At 43.2% G+C, this 22,603-nt stretch overlaps 1 protein-coding gene across 1 annotated transcript; it reads left to right on the top strand.

Moving 5' to 3' along the window:
* The first annotated feature begins 3,010 nt into the window (after window positions 1-3,010).
* On the top strand, window positions 3,011-21,187 carry LOC143376309 (uncharacterized). The gene is made up of 3 exons (XM_076826474.1): window positions 3,011-3,311; window positions 14,148-14,220; window positions 15,950-21,187. Exons 2-3 carry the CDS (start codon window positions 14,163-14,165, stop codon window positions 16,093-16,095), a joined length of 204 nt encoding a protein of 67 aa, XP_076682589.1. The 5' UTR covers window positions 3,011-3,311; window positions 14,148-14,162; the 3' UTR covers window positions 16,096-21,187.
* Window positions 21,188-22,603: the final 1,416 nt, after the last annotated feature.

The following is a 22,603-nucleotide window of genomic DNA, read 5'->3' on the forward strand; positions in this document are numbered from 1 at the left end:
ATACCTTCCGTCCTCGGTCGTACTTCTATGTATTGTCCTCTCTATTTCTACCATAGCAATTTTTCATGTTACGTCTCTCCTTTTACTTTATTTACCCTCGTCGTACGTGCCCCCCGCGATACGAGCCAGTTTTTACATTTTTAGCCCTATCTGCAACCGCGTCCACCCCAGTTCCCTTCTACCGCGCCCAGGGTAGACATTTATCTCCATATTTTTTTCTCCCACAGTCGCGTTGTTAGTCCAACGTCGCTTCCTCCGCAGTTTCCCCTTCGTCAGGCCGCTTTTCCACCGTAATTCGTCCGTCTCTGTCGCCCTTTATTTACACCCTGGCCCATGGCTCCTCCACCGCACCCCCCTGGACGCACTCCGTTCGTCCTTTCGCTTCTTCTTCCTCTCGCGATCGATCTGTCTCGCTCCCACCCTCGGCCTTTTCACCTTATATCCGCTTTCCTTGCCCTTCCAACCCCCTTCTACATTCCCGCCCTCTGTAGTGGCCTGCCTCGTTCACAGTCACCGAACTGTCCTTCTCCCGCACCTCCGTTGGCGTCAGCTTACTACCCCTATCCAGTATCCCTCCTCACTTTTACTCCCAGCTTTCCGTTTCAGCCCGACGATCCACTGTTTCCTTTCCACCCATCGACCTTTATTCGCCCCACTCCCCTTTACACCTTATTCCTTCTTCGCGACTCCAGCAGGAAACTAGCGTTCTGCGCCCTTGTTCGATGTTATTCCCTTTTTCTTGCTAGTGCGCTGTACGTCGATTCAGGGGTTTTATTGTATATGTTCCAAGAGGTAACTACAATAGGACTAGTTTTGCTGGGATTTTCTGTTATTCGAATGTCCTACTGTCCTCAGTGATCTATTATCAGAGGATTCTTGGGATGTTCTGGTGTTCTAACGATTTATTATCTGTACATCTGTTATTCGAGGCGTATGCTGTCTGAATGTTTCATTAATCTAGCAGCCATTTATTCGGTAGTTCTACTGTCACGGAGTTCTGTTAGCCGAATAGAATACCGCCTACAACATCGTGCAGTGGAAACGCGATTTTCTGAGAAATGCTCAACGGAGAATTCGATATATGGGCAGAGCACAGGGTGTATCCTCCCGTCGGTAATGGTCTTGAGAAATGAAACACGGGACGGTAATTCGATTGGAAAAAGTGTGAAGACATCACTGTCGCAAGGAATTAACGGAACGTGACAGAAACGAAGGCGCACGTACAGAAGATTATATTTCTGAATAGGAAGATTATATTTCTTGTTCGCATCTTCAAGAATTGTTTCAAGCGAAAGTAGGGTAAACCGACCAGTGAATCACCGAATTGTTGAATTTATGGACCTTTGAGATTAATACTTGAATATATTTATGTATAACAACAAACCAACTGTTGAAATTGCATTTAAATTTACTGCTCTTAAAATTTCTATAAAGATAATAACTTATTCTTATCGTAATTTATAAAAATCAATTATAAAATGCAAAACGCGTAGAAGCCCAGTAAATGCAGACCAATTGCATTTTTTTTTCAAAACGAAACACGTCACTTAGCAAACTAATCCTTCTAGCTTCTCAAAAAAAACTCATGTCGTTTGGACCAATTCTAAAAAAGTTATGCGATTTTAAAAAGCGTCCAAATATTTTTTTTACTAACTGTAAATTATATTTTATAAATGTACAACCTTAAAAACGTGTTTGCAGGCCCATCAGACTTCACAGTCATTTACTGGTTGTAATGAATTTCTAACCTGCCAATATTTGACCAGTCGGTCATTTACTGGCAGAACGCTTCTGTTTTCAATACCAAAAAATGACCGACAGAAAGTTTAAAACAATGAATATTTATAGCACAATATATAATTTTCGACATTACGTATTTACTGCCTGCTAACTAAAAATATGGGATATTAAGAGTGCAACTACACTCCATTTATAAACATACAATAATTTTTATATTTATAATTTACATTTCTTTGCCTAACGGTCATTCACTGGTATGCGGTCAATTACTGGTTGGTTTACCCTACCTCAGTCAGAATAAACGACCTGGAATCTCAAAAGAATTGAATAATCTTGCCTGAAATTTAAAAAGTTCGGTGCCAAGTAACGCGTTAAAATACCCCAAAATTATCTTACCCAAGTCCCTACAAGTTCGGACAAAGAAACTCCTACAGTAATCGAGGAATCTGCCCCATAACTTTCCACCCCAGCTACCTCCAATCCCCACATCCACCTGTCGTCCAGTTCCCCCAGCTGTACCACCGAAAGCACAGTCCCACGCTCAATCCTCTGCAAGGAAAACGCGGCACAGTCCTTCAGCGACGAATTCGCGAGTCACCATACCTTACGTGCACCAACCCATGCCTCACCACCCTCGACGCTGCCCTGTTTCCTCCCCAACTTTTCATCCCGCTCCTTCACCGTCAACAAGCCCCACCTTTCCAAGCCTCTCTCTCTCTAACCTCCACGATCGAACACCCTCTCCGTCGTTCAATTTTATTCATTTCTCCCTTTTCCTCCCCCAACCCTCCCGCACATCCCGATCTTCGTTTTCCCCATTGACCATCCCTCGCCGCCGCCCTGTAGCCACCCGCTTTCTCCACTTATACCTCGCCCTTCGCCACCCTCCGCCGCTCCCGTTTTTCCCGTCGTTTTCCTCTTCGCTCGCAGCCCCTTCACGTCCGTCGCACACGCCGCTGGGCGTTACGACCCACCCTTCCCGTCCACCCCCTGATCCTACTTCACCCCCCCACCCAGAAGCTACCTCCTCTCGCCCCGCTGTTCCACGCACCGATACCGCTCTCGCTCCCACCGAATCTGCTCCCCGCTCGATCCCAGGCACGCTCTCGCTCGATCCTGCGTGCATTCCCCTCTCGGTCTTTCCCTGTCTTTCGCGCGGCCTCCTCGTCGTCGCGGGCCGTGGCAACGCGCAGCAGCCCGCTCTCCTCGCCGCCGTTATTAGGCAAGCGGTAACATTCTGGTGGACGCCGGGGACGACGCTTCAGTCGGCACCGCGTACCACCCGCGTTCACCTCGTTCCTTCTTCGCGATCAGCCCGACACCCTCGCTCGTCCTCCCGTTCGGCGAAGGGTTCCAGGCCCCCCTCCTCCCCACCTTACCGCCCGCCCAGGTCCCCCTAGCCCCCTCAGCGAGGGAAGCGGGGCCCTGCTGCGAAAAGGGACGCCTCCGAACAGCGAGCGTCCAGGAGAGGCGGGGACGAGGCTGCTCCCGGCGAGCGGAAACCTGCGGCTCAGCTGTGCCTGGCCAGTGGACACCGTGTCCGACACGATTCCTTCATCCGGTATAACGAGGTGCGTACTGGACACGCTACTGAGATTCTTGCTCGGGGCTAACGGACTCGCGGCGGCTGCTCGTATCGGTTTCGGCTCCCCGGGTTTTCTGTGCGACTGTGGGCTGATTTCGGTTGACGAGTACGGTCAATGTGGGGACGGTGACTTTGGGTGGGAGACCGTGCGAGGGTTGTACGAATGAATTTTTCGGGAAATGCTATTTGGAAAACGAATGGGGTACGAAGTGTGGAGAATGAATGGGGTACTGGTCGTGAGAATAGTGTCTCGTGCAGGGGTGTGAGGGTCGTTAATGGCATGTTCGTGGAAAACTTATCCACTTTTGCCTTCCACGTCGTTGAGCTTCTGAGTTGTGGACCTTTATCTTGCCATTTCTGTTTTCGGCTAGCTGTGATTCGATTTAGTTCAGGGAGTACGTAAGGATCGACTTGTTTACTAGCTCTCGTGGATTAGATTAGGCTGCTACTAGAGCGTGAGGTTCAGCTTTTTTTATTATTCAGCGAATCACAGTAATATTCGGACTCTCAAAAAAAAAATAAAAACAGGAAAACTATTCGAACTTCCTTTAAAACAGAATAACTTTTTTAAAACTTGCCCAAACGATTTGAGTTCTTTGAGCAGCTAGAAGAATTAGTTTTCTGGGTGACGTGTTCCAGCGTTTTGAAAAAAATGCAATTGGTCGGAATAGCGAAAAAAATAGTGGACAAAAAACTCAAATTGTTTGAACCAATTTTAAAAAAAGTTATTCAGTTTTAAAGGGAGTTCGAATATTTTTGTGATTCACTGTACGTGCAGCGTTACTTCTCGTATTAGAATTTGGACTAAGCAACGTCTAGATGAGAATGTCGGACTTAGAGCTGTCACTTTTTGACCTGTCGGGTACCCGGTTACCCGAAACAACTTCAAGCAATTGAATATTTTTTTGTCTGTGGTATTTGTTTGATGTTAGCCAAAAATGATCGAACAACACCACATTCAATGGCTTGAATTTTTCCGAGTAACCGCGTACCCGACGGGTCAAACAGTAACAGCTCTACTCGGACCTAATTTTTATCTACGGTCGTAAGGATAAGTCTCCGAGCCACTGTACTTTTAAGCAGACCATGAATATTCAAAACTATAATCTGTATGCGCATAGATAAACGTAATACGGCTCGCGATAGTATCTAAAGACAATCTTCACCGTACCATTTCTCAAAGACTTCCTCCACTTCTGCCCGTCACCTGGACCATTCAATGCTTTAATCCAACCGTAATTACACTTCATTCGATTCGATCGCCTACGCGGATTCTGCGACGAGGTAGCTGCCGTTAAATTGGAACCGCTGACGTTTCAACGAGCTTCGTTTTTAGTCGGCTGATCGAAGGTCTCCTCAGCACGAAGGAGGGGGAGCGGCATAAATTAATTAAAGCATTTCGTCGATCGACGATGATACCGCGCAAAATTCCGTACGACTGCTCTCTGGATTCGTCACATGGCTGACCGAGCAAGGCAAACGGTCTGCTCGGCGTGCGCCCCTCTTTGTCTGATCAGCGCGCGGGTCAAACTACTTTCCTTGCTACGCGGGCAAATCCACTTCGCGTCTGATCAAAGAACGGGCAAATCTACTTAGCTCCGCTGCCGGTATTCCGGGTCTACGGGTTGAAACGCGATCGCCCCCGCCCCCGGCAGCCTCCCCAAATTCACTATCGGCGGAATTCGATTGCACGTATCGCGTGTTTGGAAACGGAGGGACTCCAATGGGAACAGACGAGTGGGAAGCTGCATGGTCACGTGATTAAGAACTCAGAGTTATTCGAAGGCGAATAGATCGAGCGTTGGGGAGGGGAGGACGAGGAAAATGCAATAAACCAGCGACATCGATTGAGCGGAGATATCGAAAAACTGAATGATTATGAAATGGAAGTCGCTTGAGGGGAGAATGGACACGTTTGTGGTAAACGATGTATTCTAAAAATAACCGAGTTTCTGACGATGCTAGAGAGGGATGTACGCTTTCTTTTTTTTAGGTGGAGGAAGATATTTAGATGAGTTATTAAGCCGACGATGGGAAGGGTAAGTTATGCTTCTGAATTTTGGGTACAGTGAGAGGTTTGTACGGATTTGTAAAGGCGACGATAAAAAGGGAACGCGAATGATTTGTGTTCGTGCTTGTTGTAGAGGAAGAAGCTTTTTAACGTCCCTTGTTAAGATTTTTCTTCCCCGAGCGCTGCTTGCCGCTGCGAAAACGAGCGGCTAACATTCTCGCGACCCGCTGGCCACGTAACGTCGTAATGAAGCGGCCCAGCGAATGATTAATCGAGGCTAATCGCATTTCCGGGAGCATTTCCATCCCGACGAGTGACTCGACGGTGGAAACGATACGGCTCGAATTTCGATGCACGCGAGCTCCATTTACACGTAAAGGATGCTGGAAGGCTTGACTGGAGAGAGTGGAAATTCGAAGGGGAGATAAAGGTGAAAAGGAGATCTCGAAACCGAAAATACGATAAAAAAGATAAACCTAGAAAAATAAACTAAAAAGGGAGAGCTATAGAAAGAAACTAAAAAGGGAATAGGACGGTGTAGAAAATAGAAATAGAAAACAAAAAAGGAGGATACAAATGGTAAAAATAGACAGAGAAGTCTACGGAAGGATACAAAAAGAATTTGTCTATCACAGAAACTGCAGTACGATTAGAAGAAAACAACAAAACGATGCGGACCCAATAAAAATGAGAGAACTAGAAAATGAAACTAATAGGAAAAGAAATATCCAGGAAATAGTGATCAAAAAGGAAGAGTCGGCAGAAATTGAAAAATGATTGAAAGCAGCAAAACCACCCGAAAGGAACCTAAACAACGAGAAACAATTGAAGAAAGGAGAAAAGTCAGCGAAGCTGAGAGAGCAAACTGAACAAAAGAAAACCAACCCTTGCCCATCCGAGAACCAGGAGCCAGAAGCAGAGCTGGAAAAAGAAACGATACGGCATGTATACTAAAAAGAGACACCTGAAACAGAGAAGAAACCCGGAAAATAGTAGCGAAAGAGGATGGGGAGCAGGGTGAAACGAAACTCGGATCAGTCGGCGGCCTATCTGACGGTAGAGACAACGCCTCGCTTCAGAATTTCCCCCATTGATCGCGGGGCGCGATCTATATATTTCCTGGCCGCTTAATTGCTCTCAAAATGCCCTCGTTACAGGGACTTCTGAAATCTAGTTCAATGGTTTTTGGCTCCGAGACGGAGAATAAAACTTCCGCCTGGCGGGACGACAACTGGCGGGAGGGGGTGAAAACGCGGGGGAGGCTGAAGGGCGTGGCTAGACGGAAATGCGGCGATTTTCGAAAACGCTACAGTTTAATTCTTCGATCCACTGGACCATGCACATAACTTTTGTCATTTCTTTAACCACGAGCGAGAAAATTGCAAGTTTCGAGTCCACTGACTGGAGTATTAACCCTTTGTGGTCACACGGGGTGTATCACACCCCAGGACATGTATTTCAAATCTTTCTGTAAATTTTTAGACCTTGATAATAAAATTTAAAATTTGGTGAATTTTAACAAAAAAATCAAATACAAATTTCAACACATCGAAACTTATATTTCTAGAAAAAGACTGTTAGAGCATGATTGTATGAGTATTACGAGTGTTCAATTATCACTGAAAAGTTAAAAGATTCAAAAATACGAAAACGGTAACTCAAAAATGACGCTGGTTGCAGTGAACCCGAAGTTGTGACTGCGGAGGGTTAATATCATTAACTTTCATAAAATCGAAAGCTTATAGGTACTAGAAAACTTTATTTTTTTAATCAGTTTGTAGCATGAAATAGGGTATGTTAGTATATACACGGTGTTGTTAAATTATGGGACTGTTAACTGAAAAATTCCGACGTAAAAGGCAGTAAAATCAACCGAGTATCGACGGGGGAGGATTTGCACCTTATAACTGCGTGCTTCGCGCCAACGGAGTTTAAGGAAATCGCCGTCATGGCTACCGAACCCCATCACCCATTTTCACGCCCGTTACGTGTCCTTAAATTCCCCAACTTTTTCCTCCGAATCACCCTATACACAGAGAGCCCGGTATCGGAAAAACTTTTAATTGGCGTATACACGGAATGCCAAGAAGGGGAGGGTGGTGGGTTCAAGCGCCCCCCGCCCGCGCGATATTGGAGGAATTTTTGCCAACTGCTGTGGCCGCTGAATAAATACCGCCTGACGATCGCCAGAACCATTCGAAGTACGGCAGCGATCGCGTTGACACGCGCGGAGAAAGAAGTTCCCTCGCGGTGCAGCCGTCTTCCCGGGGAAACAACGAAAGTTAAAGTCGCGGTCCTCGAGTTGCACGAGCGGGAGAAAGTTTCCCAGCGACCGGAATCACGGGGAAACGCTCCGCAGCATCGATACACGCTGGAATATTAAATTCCAGGGATCAGCTTCCCCGCGGCGGACTCTCGCTGGTACGTGCACGCGGAACATCGAAGAACGTAGGCTTGATCGGGCTGATACTTTCCATTAAATTATCCCCGATCGAGCACAGACACTGGGGTTTCGCCGACAGCGTTTTAATAACGGTGCCAGCTAAGTTGATCGATGGCTGCAAACGCTCGAGCACCTTCGTCGCGGCGCGTTTTACCGAATATTTACCTATCGTCGCGAATCATCGTCGCGAAACTGCGCAACAGTGAACGACGCAAGAGAACTTGCCAGCACTCCGCGCGCTGAGTGTGTGCCTACCCTGCACAACGAGTTTGGTTTAATGTCGCGGGATGATTTTGTTGAGTCCTCGGAAAATTGGGGGTTGCGGTGAATCACTGGGGTTTGAAACTGCTGCGCCGTTTTATTTATTGTACTTAATATGCGTGGCATCGAGCAGGGAACGTGTGTGGTCGATTGAACTACTTAGGTAGATAGTACTCGTTAATTAAGAGACGCGTTTCATTATTTGGTATTAAATGTCGTGGTGTGATATGCGGAAGGAGGGAATATAATTAGTAATTGTGTATAATTAATGTTATGCATGATAATGCTGTTTGTTTGTTTAACGTAATTGTGTAATGTTACGAAAAGCAATGCTTTCTCCCTCTAGCAAAGTAGAATATGCCTGTCAGGCGCAGACTAGGGACTTTTGAGGGAGTGAGGGATTCTGTAATGCAAAGGCGCGAGGCGTGTATGGAAATTGAGGTAGTATACTGGGAATACCCTTTGCAAGCAGGAAAATAAGAATATGGCAATGTTTTCTGCATCTACACGCTACGAGCCATCGGCAAAAAAAGTAAAAATTTGTTGGTGTATAGAATCGAAAATCGATCCCCACTCTGACGATGTTAATTTTTTTATCTATTTTTATTCAGTTTTGCAAGTACTATCTATGGTAAAAGCTTCGAAACCTATTTCCGAAGGAACGAAAAATTCCAAAATGTCTATCCGTAAAATATAAACTAAATTTCAATTTCCATTTTTCGCCATTTTCACTTAGAGTAATATTATTATCTCCAAGAATAAGTGGTTTAAATAGAAGGTGACAATTAAATTTCTTAATACTGTAACAGAATATGGAAAATGAATTTTGTTGAAAGCAAGTACATCTTCCAATTTAAATTCCACCAAGCACGTTGCGAAAAGAGGAAGTAACTTATAATTAACAATCAACGAAGTAATTCCACTATTCCGATCGATCAGTAGAAATTATCTTGAGGCAGGCGTACAGATGTTACGTGGGAAAGATTAATTGGGACGACACCACAATGTGGCTGCTGACCACCGCTATAGCTGGCACAATACGATATTCAAACAGCCCCAGTTAATTAAGTAGACGCTACTTTCACGCATGTTTGCGTTACATTTTCATCGATTAAACATGCCGGCGGATTCATTAATTACAATGTCCACTAAATATCAGTGAACGACCATTCGCCCGTTCCTCCGTGAAATGCAATTGCTGGTAATACGAAATTGTAAAACAAAAATCAATAATATCGTCATTTCTGTTCTACGAAATTTCCATCGACGCCATTTAATCGCGTTCACCGTAAATCTCCACATTCGTTACTTTATCATCTGTACCACGACAAAGCTGACTGTTATCAAACTTTTATTTTACTTTACATTTAAAATTATGTAATAATTTTCCACGAAAATGAAACTTCCAGCGACAAAAATTTATTTTACTCTTCCGACCTGGTTTCTCATGCAGAAACCCTCCACGCAGGGTCGGCCCATTTCGGTGGTAGTATTATGACAGAACACACTGCACAGATAATTGTCGGAACAATTAAACATGGAATGTTGGAAGAACGACACGTTGAAATGAGAGGATCGTGGAGTAATGGGCCCGGTGTGTACTAGGACGCCGTAATGCTGGACGAAGGGCATATAAAAGTACGCTGCACTGCGCCACTATCAGAAGTAATACGATGGCTGGGTGCAGGAGTAATTAGAGCAGCGGTAAAACGGAAGGAGCAGAAGCCTTTGATCCGTGGCAGGAAACGGAGAATTACTAACGCGAACTTCTCGTCACCCGCTTCTTCTCATTATACTTTTTCAAATAAAGCCCTCCGATGGATGGCAAACATCCCGCCGGTGTAAATATTCCATGCCGTCGTGGACATCTCTATCACGCCAGTAGTCGAGGCAGATGATAAAGGAGACGCGAGGCATTCTCCATGAGCGCTCCGCGAAACTCCATGATTAAAATATGTACAGGCCGCCGAGTACCGTCACTAACTTTTGCACCAACAACGCAAATTTTGGTAATACTTTGTGACACAATGAAACGGGTATAAAGTCGTGTATGCGCATGTTAGTGTAAAAGTTCGAAGACCTGTGAATCTTAGCATTTACCGCTACGGGCGGTAAAGCCCCGAAATACCTTATAAAACATTTGAAGTTCGGGCTTAGACAATATTTTCTGGTACCTACATTTTGGATCTTTACCAACCCGTAGTGATAAATGATATACAGGGTTTACCCGCAGTGGTAAACATTCACCAGTCCTCGAATTTTTACAGTAACATATAGAAGTGACTTGACACTTTTCAGTGATAAAAGTCGATGTTAAGTCGAACGTCACGCAAAGAGCACAAGCTTCACGCCACGAAGTCGTAAACACCCCCGCGCAATATTACCATTCAAACAGCCCGCGGGAATCCCCTGCTCGCACTAGCAACCCTCTTCAAAGGAACTTACCCCAAAAGCGAAGAGTTCCATGAAAAATCTTCGTCCTACCTCTCCGACTCGTTTTATTCCACGGAATCGTCCTCGATTTCCCTCCGCCGCGAATCACGTCGCGCCGATCACCACGGGTGGCCACAAAAACTCGCGAAATCGACAGGCGAGGCGGCCAGACGTATTCCATTTCGCCCGGTTCCGCTGGCCCTGCTTTGAGCGGTTTAATTATGCCCGGAGCGAGCCAGAGAACACGCCTTACTTTCCACCGAGCCTAGCGTTCCCATTAACGCCTTCATTATCGATTTCCATTCGACGCGGACGGATGACAGCGGGGCAAACGTCGAACACAGGCCTGGCGCGACGCGCTAAGAGGTGGCGATATCGACGACTCCTTCCGTCCGCGACAATGGGGGGCGGGCGATACACCGTTGCGGGACCGGACAAAACCGTGGGGCGAGTGGCCGCGAACGAGTCGTCGCGTAATTGCGATACGGACAAAAGGCTAACCAAACGCGTGCACAAAACGTCCAGCGCGCGCGGGGCTCGGGGCGCAGGGTAACTTGTTGCGTCGCTTTCGAGGCGAAGACAGCGCGATGACAGCGCGTCGTTTGTTCGTTCATCGAGCTCCCGTGGCGGGACACCTCTCTGGCCGGGGGTTTGCAGAAAGGAGACGTGGGAAGTCGATTAAAGCTTGATTCCGTTTCGAAGAGTTCTAGCCACCTTGCCTCGTGGCTGTGTATCGAAAGGCCGAGTGGAAAAGAGCAACGAGGAGGTTCGAGTGAGTCGTAATGAGAATATTTGCGATCAGGCGAGACTTTGGAAAGGGGTTCTTGGGTCTGGATGGTCAGTATGCGAATAGATAGCATAGTTGCACTTTCCACTTTATTGGTCAGATAGTTTGGAGTCGGTGTGTCTCATTTAATGCTGATATAGGTAACTGTGGATGATGAGTGTCTTTGAACTTTTGAGTGTGACATGGGAGACATGGACGTTCGCAAGGAGACATCAAGAAAATATCGCTTATTTATACTAAAAAGGTGAATATTTTTAAATGTTTAATTAAATTGGCGCTACGAAAGGGGTTCAAACAAGCAACCTATTGTTGCCTGTTAACTGGGTTTCTCAAAGTCCCCCCCCCCCCACCCCTGGAAAGAAAAGCAAAAACACACTGACCCATATTGACAAAAATTAATTTTTCCTATTTTAAATGATTAGTAAAGACTATTCGAATACATCATTGTTGCTAACACAATTTCGCCAAAAATGTGGGTAAGTCGTGCTGAATGGCTACGTGGGTATCTACGAGGGGAGTTGTAGGTGTATCTACTTTTTCATATGGTCCACAATTCGTAGCTTCTGTGAAATTATGAGTTTCGTATAGGAGATTGTACTTTTTATGCAACCTGCAGCAGAAGTGATAAAGGAGAAAAAGTGTACATGGAAGATGAAAACTGGAGAACAATGTTCAAAGCTGGAACGATCCCTATGGCTCGATATATCCATGTGAAAGTTAAGTGAAAGTGCCTACCTATTGATATATCTTTGGAATAAAATACAGGTTCGAGGGAGACATTACTCATAAGATGGCCCGATACATGGTACCGATGTAAGCTCGCAAATATTACCCGCAATACCAATAAATCTTGAATGGAGCATCGATTGCGTTTGTGAGCCAGCCAATGGGAATGCACGAACCTTAAAACCCATTACTCGTTTTACGTGTCGGGTTCAGCTAGCCGCGCTTCCCTCGGATAAATCAGTCACGTCTGATTTGTCAATTCTCGGCTCAGCCATTCGATCACCAGAGAACCGTATTTGTTATCGAAATGGCAATGGGGAGCCAGTGGAAGCTAGAACATCATCAGGTTTCTAATACAGTATGGAATAACTAACTTGTAGGCTATTAATTACTAATAAACAAGCTAAAATATTTCTTTCTTATCTCGTTATTCACGTACACATCTAAATAGAGATTTTTCAAGCAAACGAACTGAGTTTTTTAAGTAACAACCTGATCTCTAAACACTACAACAAAAACAAATAGGCTTCGAACTTCTGCAAGCTTCCATCCCACCATCGATTGAAAAGAAGCTTCAAAAAAGTTCCCTGGTTTCAGAAGGAAACGAACACGGAGCAAAGCTCGATACAACGAAGTTACTTTCGTAAGCAGGAAATTGTATTTCTGAGCCGCCAATGAAGCACCCAGCATGAATAATTAAATTCTCTTTGAAAGAAGCCGTTTTAGCTAGCACTGAGAAATGATTCTGAGATTACTACCCGTTTAACAATCCATAGCTTCCGTTTCGATAATTCTGTCCACGACCTGTTCACGAAAGATTGAGTCCCCGACTTTGTGGAATTAACCGAGTCAGATAGTATAAGAGAATTCTGTCGCGGTGCTTTCCCCCTCGAACACGTTGTAAAGAACGAATAAACCCTGCGGCGGCGAGCCCCGCCGAATCGACTCATGCCCAGCATACGTTCGCTTTATTTCAGCCTTTGTCCGGGAAATTGGTCCCCGTTACCGCTCGGAATTAAACTTCGTATTTAAACAGCTTAGTCGTGGAATAAATTTGCGTTTCGTGGGCGGAGAAATTCTTCGCAGCGACAATTCTCTGTGGCATGCGATTGGAACGAAATCAAGAACGGAATTACTTATACAAGCGACGGGATTGCAACGCTACCCTTATCTTTGGCTTGAATGCGTTAAGAATTTAAATCGCTTAATTTCAGCCAACCCTACACGTGTACGTTTTTTATATGTATATATTAAGTTGGTGAGTAGACACTGATGAGTTTTCTATGAAAAGTACTCCGTCATCTTTTATTACTTGCTTTTAAACTGTATTTGTTTTTTAGTAAACCTATTTTACTTGTTTACTTTTCCTATGAGACTGAGTTTCTATTAAAAATTCCAAACTTCCTGTTAGCGTAATAACAGAGAGTAAATATTAATATTAACCCTCCGTGCTCACTCCTTTTTATAATCACAAATTATTCACATGGAGCCCACTGCACCCCAGCGTCATTTTTAACTTACCATTTTCGTATTTTTCAAGTTTTTAACTTTTCAGTGAGAATTGCACACTCGTAATACTCGTGCAATCATGCTCTAATAGTATTTTTCTAGAAATGTAAATTTTGATGCGATGCAATTTGTAATAGTTGAAAAAATAGTTGCGGAAGAGGCGATTTTTTTTAAAATCAGCAAATTTTTAAATTTTAATATAAAGGTAAAAAAATTTACGGAAATATTGGCAAAGGAAAAAAAATGCCTGGGATGCGATACACTCCGTGTGACTACGAAGGCTTAAAAGTTATATTATTTTTCGGTGAATGCTCCGATATTACACCCTCGAAAAGTTCAATTTGTCAGCTATAGCACACAGTGCGACCATAACTTTTCATCCCGATATTATTGGTGGCGTTGCTTTACGACGATGCTTTCCCGTATCTTCCGTTTCGATAGCCGAGAACCATGTTCCATCCGGGGAACAAGTGTCTCGTTAACGCTGAATTATTTCCAACGAGATGGTGCCGCAACATATATTTTGCAGCGGAGAAACGGACGGCGCCCGACACAATGCTCGATTTATAGCCCGTTTTCCTTTTTTGTTACCTGACCAATTGAAAAAAAATAAGGGTGAAAGGTGGGAGAACAAGGCGTGGATTTGTTTCAGGTGGCAAGGAGAGGGATGCCTGTGGGAGGACGGGTGGCTGGCAAGGTCGGCATTTACAGCTCCCATTATAATGGTAATGTAAACAGGAATATTATTATTTTAACGTGGAAGGGAAGGCAGGGCTGCCTGCTCGCCCGTGCGCCCTTGGAATTCATTAAGTAGCACACGTAGGATATAGGATACCAATAGACAGCGATGTCAGTAGCTCGGACAGGAGGAAGGGCTTTGTTATGCAAATGCACGTGAAACGGCGAAACAATTGCGTCGGATTAGAAGCAAGTTTCTGGGCAGCTTCGTGACACTTCGAATCGGACGATAGAAACTTTGGATCGGTCCGAATATTACTAGAATTTCCAAAGTTTTCGAATCTCCAAGAGGGATCTCGAAAGTTTTGATGAGACTTGGAGGAGTTGGGTCTTAGGAATCTTGGGGTCTTTTGTTTCTCATTCGACGCGCGATGAGTTGATAATGAAAGGTTTAAGAGAATTGATAGAACAGTTCTTCGTTTCGATTCGAACTGCCTTTTGGAGTAATACACAGATTTAGGTGGAACGTTGCGTATAGAGGGTATTATGTTGGTAATTGCAACATTTGGTTTCCGCCAGGTTAATGGGGTGCTCTTGGAGTAAAGTTTCAGTCAACTTAAATGGGATACCCAGTATGTGCAAGTGTGCAGCCGAGCATTAAAGAATAAGTTTGAAAAAATTCTCGGCTTTACTGGGTACTGGTGCACTTTATCCTTTGCTTCGCCGTTCCTCTGCCATTCTGCGTGTAGCCCGTAGAATAGGACCGTGTTAATTAATTACAAACTTCCACAAAGCGCTCTAATGAAACTGATGGTAGGCAGGAAGAAAAAAAGGGGTCTGAACGTAATGTAGTGTGACGTTTGAAAATGAGAAAGTACCAAGGAAACGCGCTCCAGCGAAAAATTACGAAACTTACGGAGTAAGATAATTATTAGGGCAATGAACATTTTTAACTATTAGGTAGCCACGCTAATCTAAAAAGAGGGAAGTCGGCGGCCAGTTCCTTTCTTATCGCAAATTGTCAAGAAAGATAATCAAAATGGAAATTTTAATTAAAGTCAGTCAGATCTACAGTTTGCGATCTGGGGTTAAATCGATACCACAACCAAAGAGGAACCATGCAAGTTTTTTCTTCAGAAATTCCAAGGAAAGCCAAGATAGCGATCTAACGCGTTGGAATCCCAATTAGATCTACACTTTGCATTCTGGAGTCAAATTGGTACCATAGGCGAGGCAAACCCCGACACCTTTAGCTAGCAGTGTTAGCCCAGAGACCGAAAAGAACTCTGAAAATTCCTTCTTCCCCACAAATTGCAAAGAAATTCAAATATAAATGTCCAACGCGTCGTAATCCTAAATAGATATATGTAGGTACAGTTTGCATTCTACAGTTAAATCAATACCACCACTAAAACGGAACATTCCTCAACAATCCTCCAAGTTCCTCCCCCTCACAAATTGCAAGGAAACCCCCAAAATAGCTCTGCAAAACGTTGGAATCCGAATTACATCTACATTTCGCATTCTAGGGTCAAATTAATACTATGAAGAAAGAAAACCTCAAAACCCATCAGCCCAAATACACGAAGTCCCAAAGATAGTGAAAATTCCAATGAAGCCTACACTTTGCATTCCCCAATTGAAATCGATCTCAAAACCCAAAAAATCTCCAACACCCTTATCTACCCCTACAACTTCCTGCTCTCTCCCCGCTTCCTAGATGGCATACCCAGCAAGCAAGGTGGCGATTACGAGATAAATCCAGCATGCTTTCAGGGAAAGGCTACAGTGGTATAAACGAGGAGATCATTTGGATCAGTATCGGCATGGGGATCACGATCGCCGTATTGATCACCATCGCCCTCTGCTACATCGCCCGCGAGAAGTGCCGGAAGCGTCACGAGGGCTACTACGCCTCCTGACGCACCCTGCCCCCGCCCTCCTGGGCGTCCTGGTCCTTCTCGCCCACGACGCCCGGCGTCTTCTTCAGCCCGACCACATCCAGGGGCAAGCCGAGGGCCTACTACATCACCGTCTAACGCTCAAATCCCTTTACCCCGGTGACTAATGACTGGGTTTCAGCTCGAGCGACCTGACGTTTCACGGGCGGGACGAAAAATCGACCGACCTCGATCCTCTCGTCCTCACCTTCCCCGGCGAAGCTCGAACGAGGTAGGGAAAAAAAAAGGATGCTTCTCTTGCGTTCGACCTCTAACCGACGGAACGAGCTATCCTGTTCGAGTCGAGGCTGGGGGATCGTCTACGGAGGCACGGTTGATTTATCGTCGGTTGTAAATATTTAAGGGGGAACGCGAGGGTACCAGCGAATCCACCGCGGATAATGGAGACCGAGGATGGAGCTACATGCTTGTTTATGAAATTGTTGTTTTTCGCGGGCAGGGTTGCTTGCTGACGCAGGTGGATGTCGGAGCTGGGAACTCGCCTGACGGTATTGGCTTAAACATTGCTCTACTTTTTGACGGAGCCTGAAGGAGAGTTACGCTGTTTCCATTCGGGAAATGATTTAAGAGGGGATGGCTCGGTATCTGGGGTAATGGATTAATGGAGGAAGCAGTTAGAAGTACTTGGGTTCGAGTGGAGATTATTTCCTGTCGAGTGGGGATAATTTTCTTTCATTGGAGCCCAGTGATTGGGACGGTAGATTTAATGCTTATTGAATTTCGAATATCCAAGGGAATTATATTCGCCATTATTTTATACTTCCTGCTGCTTCAAGAAGATGAGTGGATTCATTGGGCCTTGAAAAAAAAATCGAGGAATTAATTATAAATGATTTTAAGTATTTCAGTTCGAAGCAGAGCTCGCCCAGCTCCGATGTCACTCGTTTGGTACAATCAATTCGCGCGCGACTACGTTTGTCTCCGCAACATTGTGGGAGAATTCAGGTGTTTTCTCCTTCTGAACAGAAAAATCGGTGTATCTTTTTGATACATCGGTTAAGGAATCGTCTGAAAATCGAGAAACCGTGAAACTGAGATTCGGTTAATGAAAATCCCACTGTACGAGGAAAGTTCGTCAAATTGTATCGAAGATGACTACTTAGGCACGGGAAACGACATTTCGCTCGATCGAACGAGCTCCTCATCTACCTGTTACGCACATCGAGGAAAAGTAATATATCGAAAAAGAGTAAGGGACTCTTTATACAGAAGTTATACTGCGAATGGAAATCAGTTACGTGGGGTGCTTCTAAACTACTGCCAGAAGATTTTCACAGAAATTCTATTACTTTTATAACATCCTACAGAAACTACACTCCATTACAATTACTTTACATGCCTCTTCACAGAGATATAAAAGTTTCAACAGTAATTTCTGCCAAATGTTCCTACTTTTTGAGAAAAATATATAGTTACTAGTGTGCAAGAAACTTATAACATAAAGGAACTCTACATATACAATGGCTGCCATCTTAAATAGCTTCCACAAGGTGCTTCCAATAAACCCCTAAATTCCCTCGACACTTCCTCCGCCAAATAAATAATTTTCCTCTCCCATCTTTCACATGGAAGCATATACCAGTCTTCTGACACCTTTGAAACGCCCCATATAACTGAATCCACCCAGCCCCAGAGAAGGCGAGCGTAGAAGTACTCTTTTAACAAATTTTGTAAGTATCCTCTCGCTCATTTAATAATATCTAGAATCGAGTCCCTGGGAGTGGCGTTAGTGCAAGTGTACTTTATCTCGCCATCGAGAGCTTAATCCTCGAATGGCACCACTCGACTTTTAACAAACAGAAACGTGGAGGCAACTCTACTTTCTAACCCACAGTCCACACACTCCGCCATTGCCATTCCTAGGAACTGCAATATCGTAGCGAAGTAACTACCTATTAAGATGTCTAGCGGCGAAGAATGCGCATTGTCTAAATTTCTACCGAGCTACTTTGAACGGCGGGGAGCTGCATAAATGTGATTCCAAATGAATTACAGATGTCTATACGCAGTTGATCTCCAACCCCCCCGAACGCAGTAGCGTCGACTTTTAAACAAAGTTTCTGGCAAGCGACACGACAGTCGGATTTACGAGCGAGCTTCTCTGCCAAGCAGCGATTTTCTCTCCAGCTCGTTCGCTTCTGGAGCTTTCGCCACAGAACTCCGCCCCTGTCTCGCTCGGCTGGTCAATTTTACCATACGTCGACGACTGCGGGTCGCTCATTCGAGACACACGAATGTCAATTCGCTCGGGATCGTTAAGCTCCAAAAGCGAAGTGGATCTGCTCTTTCACTCTCTCTCTTTACTGTAACACCTGTATCTGTCCTGCGACTGTTCTCCTTCTCAAAGGATCTCGCCGATGACCGATACGATCCACCCTTTCGGCGATATAGACGCAGGTACCTCAGTCTCCGCGGGGACCGCCTATGGGCGTTCAAGGTGTATGGTTAACAAAGGCGAGTGTAAGCTTTCCGCACGGGATGTGTGCTTAAAGTTTCTTGAGGGTATTGAAAGAATTTAGTGTGTACTGTTTCTATCGTCGAGAATGAAAGATGATACATGGCAACTATCCAATTTTAAAGTGCAACTCTGATTGTGAGAAGTAACGGCGAGAGCAGGGAAAAGTGAACAATTCGAATTGTGATCGATCATCGGTGGCTTCGAACGATACTTTCGGTAACTGTCTGGCGCGTGACGTTCGAGTGACTACCTGCGATTCTAAGTAGTTTTAGGCGAAATTTTTCAACAGTTTCGCACGTCGTTGACCGCAAAAAAAAAATTTGAAACATACACGGTTGAAACCTCGTATTTTGGGAACACAGAGAAACGACGCCAACGAATTCCAATCTCGGGCAGCCGAGATATTTCTAAAATAGTATCGGTAATATCAGCGGAGGTACTAATAATAGCGACATACACACGGTAACAGTAGCATCTTGGGATGCACCAGGATATTACCTTCCTAACGAGACTTTATAGTTGGGACAAAGTAAATTGGTCCGTCGAGGACAGTCCCCCGATGTAAGCACAGTGGGTGGAGCAAATAGGCAAGAGTGGTGGGAGTAGATTCTGAGTGGCCTTCGGTGGCTAATTAATTTTGTTTCGAGTAGATGACAAATTTAATGTGCGCGACATCTCGTAGTTGCGAATGAGACATCGAGCGTGACAAAACGCGACTTTTCACCTTCTAAAAATCGACGCGTACTAATGAACGTTTTAATTTCTATGGTAGGCGATGATTTCCAAATTGTTGGGTAGAATAAGTTTGTTGTTTTCGTAGCCGAGTGATATTGAAATTGTTTCAGATCCTTGGAATATTCTGTTAAGTGTTCGCTTGCTATTCCGATTCTAATATGTTGGATTTTGGATTTTGGAAAAGTATTACAATGTGTTAAAGAAGATGGGGAATTAATATAAATATTGAAATAACGAGAGAAGTGTATGTATGATTGTACTTAGAATCTTTTTACATTATTACGTGATAATTATTTTTTGGAATACGAATCCAAGCGAGAGAAAATGTTCTAGTATATTTGTAATTAGTGATGGGACGATATAATACGAATCTTGCAATTTACCTTTGACTATGCTATATAAACTCAAAACGCAAAATTTTAGCATTATTTTCTTTTTAATTTAGACTCACAGATTGTTTTCTGTGAAAAAATCGAGTTTCTTGTATTTTCAGCCTTCTGTGGTCCCACTACTTTTTAAGTTGTTTGAAATAAAGGTTGTATGCTCGATAAGGACGATCGACACTTTGGAAATCATTCGCCTAGAGTGAACATCTACATAAGGCGATATTTAAACGAGCAGAGAAATCCATGTAGCACGTATACACATCCTGAAAGAGACTTTTCAACTTGATCGTCATCTATTAAGCATACAAAAGGGTCTCAATGTAACAATTATCTCGTACAACGTAAGGATACTGACCAAAAACTTTAGAATATACTTCTGAACTGAGATTATTACCAGGGTCTCGATCTGATTAATTATGGCCTGTAGACTGTAGAGAACGAATGTAGGATAACGAGTACTTATTGTTAGAAAATTATACACTGTTGAGATGTGGATAAAATCTATTGTATAGGTAATACGTGTGAACGTGGGGCGATGTAACGAAGTATAAACCATCTTGGTTGTTTCAATAATAATTAAACAATTGAATTTCTTACGATCCCAACTAGACATAAAATGATTCGTCTAAATAAAATAAATCGAATATCTTGAGTACAATTTTTCTCCGCAAGCCTTCATTTTTTAGAAAATTGATTTTCAAAGTGGTATATACGAGAAGGGAATACCAGAGATGGGCGAAATTTTTATTCAAATAAAATTTCGAATAACGAATGAAAGGTAGAAAAATTATTCGTCATGTGTCGAATAAAGGTAACTCGGGTTAACGAACGAATGACGAATAATTTTATTTAAATAAAAATTTTGCCGATCTCTGGGGTGTACCAAGTGAGGTCTCCAGTGAAGCTCTGCTTTCACTATTGCTTTATATACCTACACAAATATATCCCACAACCAAAATCGATTTCCTTAAAAACGAAGAATTCTACAAACAATTCTACAAACTCGATTAATTTTTTCATGTACTTTTGAATCGTGTAGATTTGTTTCTATTTCAAACGCCGTAGGAACGACGAACCATGCTAAAATTTAAAATTTGAAACAGCTCGACAAGAGGTTTGTACAAGAAGACGAAGCGTTGATGTTCCTCGCGCGTGCAGTGTCGTGCATCGCGAAATTTTGAGATGTTTTTTTCACGAGTGGTCGAGGTCATGTCTCGCTGAGACAGATTTTAGAGATTTTACGAATGTTACGAAGTGTGCTCGCGTATATCTCATTGAAAGTAGCTGCTGTTTTACGTACGACAAGAAGTTTATCGATTTCACGAAGCGAGGTTCGATAGTGTAACGTCTATTGCAATGACCAACTTAATAGATCGCTCTATGTATTACGATATATGTAATATATGATATATATATATATATATATATATATATTATTTCTTCTGGTGCATTTGTAACGAATAAACGACTCAAGATCTCTTGGAAGAAGTGTTGCTTTTTTATAATAATAATAAAACGTCTTTACTGCAGCATTTACAAAAAAAATATCATTGATGAAATAAGTGAGGATCGGCATAAGCCTAACCTGAGAGCTAAGGTCTAAGACCATCGACGAAGTATAGGATACAGCTATCACCTTATGGGACTTCGTGTCACCACCCAAACTGTATTACCGACCCATAATTTGAGGATTGAATTTAGCGGCCTCTGTTCATGAACAGCGTCCAACTCAGCAACTACTCTGAAATGACTTGAAATGCTGAAGTGACACTTGTAACATTTCAATGTATTGCATTTCCCTTTTTTTATACAATGCAGCTAAATGATAAAAAAGTATTATTATTTAATGAACCTTTCATCCACTACTTATTCCTTCCTATTCCAAATCATAAATAAAAGACATACTAAAAAGAACACCTAAAATGATCCTTCCACACTGAGTTGCTTTTAAAAATCTTCACATTAATGCAGTATTTTAAACATGCCATTCACTACTCTCAAACTCCATTGTCTTTCGTTTGAGGCTTCTTCTTCGCTCTGTATCAAACAGTTCTCTGTCTCTAAGTTGCTCTCCAGAGACTTCACTTTGCGCCACTTCCTTCGACGTTATGTTATCCTATCACAAAGCCCAGTTTTAGAGCGTACCGAAAATTTTGGCCAGGTTTTGGGACCAATATATCAGGGGAATATGAAGTGGAAAGAGGTATTTGAAATTTCAGCTTCGATGGCATTACCTTAAGCGAACAAGAGTTGCGCCTTTCAAGGGCCTTTCTTAACTTCTGTGCCTCTGCGTTAAACAGTTCTCAGAAAGACGCTGTATTAAAATAGTACTACAGTATTTTGCGACCTCGAAGCTTGTAATTTCTGGATAGTATTCCATAGGCACTAATTGCAAATTTTTCTTCAATATCGAGGTACGCTCTTCCAGGTTCATTAAATAAAAAGTACATGAATAAATAAAATATGGATAAATGTAAATTAATGTTTATAATTTAAAATGAAAGTTGAGCAGTTATTACCTTTCTTCATTTATACATAATAATTTGAAATCAGAGTATTAATGCAAAAATTTTTGTAGAATTTTCTTATAAATACAGAATTAGTTTTCAAGCTATTAATACTGTTCATATATGAAGTTTGCATAAAGCCAACGAAATATGTGTATTTTATTAAATTATTCATTCATTAGATACATAAGGTTCTTGATTATATATAAACCTAATTCAATTTTAATGCATTAAAAAGAGATTAATGATTGATTATATAGATCGATTGTTGGGCCGATTACATTGTGTAACTGACTATACACAGCTGAAAATTATTAGGAAGATTAATTAACGAACCTCGACATAATAATCCTACCCAAACAATCAATCATAAAATTAAAGCA

The sequence above is a fragment of the Andrena cerasifolii genome, chromosome 14, assembly GCF_050908995.1.
Source record: "Andrena cerasifolii isolate SP2316 chromosome 14, iyAndCera1_principal, whole genome shotgun sequence".
NCBI classification, from domain to species: domain Eukaryota; kingdom Metazoa; phylum Arthropoda; class Insecta; order Hymenoptera; family Andrenidae; genus Andrena; species Andrena cerasifolii.